The 3,001-nt window shown below is 32.7% G+C and overlaps 1 protein-coding gene across 1 annotated transcript in view; it reads left to right on the top strand.

Annotated features, from left to right (window-relative positions):
- Positions 1-328: 328 nt before the first annotated feature.
- LOC106476706 (ataxin-7-like protein 3) overlaps positions 329-3,001 on the top strand; it is a 6,597-nt gene continuing 3,924 nt past the window's right edge. Inside the window, exons 1-2 of the mRNA XM_013937341.2 lie at positions 329-392; positions 1,018-1,133. Coding sequence (XP_013792795.2) covers positions 1,051-1,133 — 83 coding nt within the window. The 5' untranslated portion in view covers positions 329-392; positions 1,018-1,050. The remainder of the gene's footprint in view (positions 393-1,017; positions 1,134-3,001) is intronic.

Raw genomic sequence — 3,001 nt, 5'->3', positions numbered from 1 at the left:
CTACACTTTCTAACCACTTTCCTTTTTGTACTACACTTTCTAACCACTTTCCTTTTTGTACTACACTTTCTAACCACTTTCCTTTTTGTACTACACTTTATTACCACTTTCCTTTTTGCACATTTGCAACTGTAAAACCTTTCACAACATTTAAGACTATCAAAGAATTAATACTAGCCAAACTTCATTATTCTACAAACTGTGTGATTTGTGAGTGACAACTGGAATGTTTGTTTTATTTTAGTTTTTAATTCAGACTAATCACATCTAATAAATACTCTAAGCACTTAACAGATATTTTTCTTGAAATACGAGTTAAATTGAAATAGTTTTCAGAACTATATTATTTTTTTATATGTATTTTAGAGGAAAGAAAAGCCTTACTTATACAGGTGAGTGTTTTCCAATCTTAGAAGTTACTTGGGTGTAAACACTTTTTTATACAATGTTTACATTATTTAATCAGTAGTGAATAACTTTGTAACAGTAAGGTTATTCTATTTTTTTACTTACAAAGTACTTGTGCTGTTGTAAATGTTCCAGACCTGTAACTTCCTATTTTTTGTGTTAGGTTGTAGCTATTTTAAAACTTCACAAGTGTTTGTGTAAGTTGGGCCAGTGTTTTCCAAACCTTTTGGCTTAATTTACTCCCAAGACCACGAGATACATTAACTAGGACCCCTACCTAATGAATTAATGGAAATCTTATGTAACAATCACCGTGATGTTCTTTAATTTCATTGTAATTTGATCTTTTGTAAAAAAGTATTCAAGTATAAACAATATTGTGTAGCTATATTTATTGCAGTAAATAAACATTTTTACTCAAAACGTTGTTTTGTACAGTGTCAAAGAGTTTTAAAGACCCAAATGCATGTTGACTGGAAGAAAATGATTATAGTTGTATACAGAAGCACATTACACTAACAGAAGAGTAAATTGAAATGATGTATAAGCACGATGAAAATTATGTAGGGAACATATTACACGATTTTTACTAAGAGTTTATGTTTTCAGTGTTGCGGTGTGATATCGGAACACAGTAAGAAGATGTGCATGCGATCTCGGCGTTGTCCTCAACACACAGATGAACAGAGAAAGACAGTACGTCTCTCTCTGCTTGGTCAGCAAGTGTAGGTATTTTTAACTGTTATTTTTTTAACCCACTCACTACAGATGGAACATGTGACCTCTATATGTTTTTTCTGTTCGCCGCATCAGTTTGTCAGAGTCAATGCTATCTGGTCAATACATAAAATGATCTAGATTTTCCCCAGTTTTGGCAGTGCTTGCTGTCATGTTATTCAGGGAAAGTAACACATAGGAGGAGGAAATAACTGATTTACCGTATGCCAACATGTAGCGGAATGTCGATGGACAACGTTACCACAAAAATTTACTATCCAACACCTCGTGCTCGATTTTTAAAAGCAAGAATCCATATGCGTACCAGCTGCAGTGAATGCGTTAAAGAACTAATATGGAAATTTACTTATTATTAAACTACATACTGTACTACAGAATATGAATATTTCTTTTCTAATGAGTAGGTAATAATTAAATTTCAAAGACTTTGTTTAGTGTACTGACTTTTACAATGTTACTTCATCATCATTATAAACTTGTTTTTTACAAACCAAGAAGAAAAATGTAATTGGAAACAAAAAACAAATTTCTCCTTTAAATTTTTATATTCAGAGTATGTGTAATTGAAGCTGTGCTTTTGTATGGTTGGTGCTGTAAAGTATATTGATTTATTTTAGACATTTCAAAATGTTTACATTTTCACAGTGCCATCTAGTAACTTAAAAACAAAAGTATATATTTACGTCTTCATTGCTAAAATTGTGAAGTTCAATAGATCATCTGTACACCTGGATTATTAATATCTGTAGATCCTTGACAATAGAACCTTTCAAGACACATAACTTGTTAGAGGCATTGAATTATTAGTCCCACCACCACATAAATTAAAAGTTGAACTTTGCTGTTGTTTATGTATGCATGATATTAATTTTTTTTTCTAATCAGCGATACAAAATATAAAGAACCTTAAAATTGGTAGTTGATCCTACAGAAATTAGTGATTGTTTTGGACATTACAATGACGAAAATAACTAAACCTGTTTTTCAACAATAATTTAATATTACAGCTTTTCGAGAACACAACTTTTGTGCTCGTTAGTTCACCTTTTACAGAGAACATCTTCATTTTAAAATTAATTCTGCCCATGTGTATTAAGATTACGGTGAAGGCCTTGTGCAAAAATATTTACTGACAGAAGATTTACTAATAGTGTTAGTCAATATACACCAGGAGATTGTCTCGGAAGTCATGTTTAGTGTAGTCTTGGTTACACCTGTAGGGTTGGAAACAGTTATGTTTGTACGTAATGACAATCTACTTTTTAGTACTAGTCAATATACACCAGGAGATTGTCTGGAAGTCATGTTTAGTGTAGTCTTGGTTACACCTGCAGGGTTGGAAACAGTTATGTTTGTACGTAATGACAATCTACTTTTTAGCGCTAGTCAATATACACCAGGATAGTGTCTGGAAGACATGTTTACTGTAGTCTTGGTTACACCTGCAGGGTTGGAAACAGTTATGTTTGTACGTAATGACAATCTACTTTTTTAGTGCTAGTCAATATACACCAGGAGAGTGTCTGGAAATCATGTTTACTGTAGTCTTGGTTACACCTGCAGGGTTGGAAGCAGTTATGTTTGTACATAATGACAATGTACTTTTTAGTGCTAGTCAATATACACCAGGAGAGTGTCTGGAAATCATGTTTACTGTAGTCTTGGTTACACCTGCAGGGTTGGAAACAGTTATGTTTGTACATAATGACAATCTACTTTTTAGTACTAGTCAATATACACCAGGAGATTGTCTGGAAGTCATGTTTACTGTAGTCTTGGTTACACCTGCAGGGTTGGAAACAGTTATGTTTGTACATAATGACAATCTACTTTTTAGTACTAGTCAATATACACC

The sequence above is a fragment of the Limulus polyphemus genome, unplaced genomic scaffold, assembly GCF_000517525.1.
Source record: "Limulus polyphemus unplaced genomic scaffold, Limulus_polyphemus-2.1.2 Scaffold11296, whole genome shotgun sequence".
Lineage (NCBI taxonomy): Eukaryota > Metazoa > Arthropoda > Merostomata > Xiphosura > Limulidae > Limulus > Limulus polyphemus.
The sequence above is the reverse complement of the archived record's forward strand: the minus strand, read 5'-3'. Positions and strand labels throughout refer to the sequence as shown.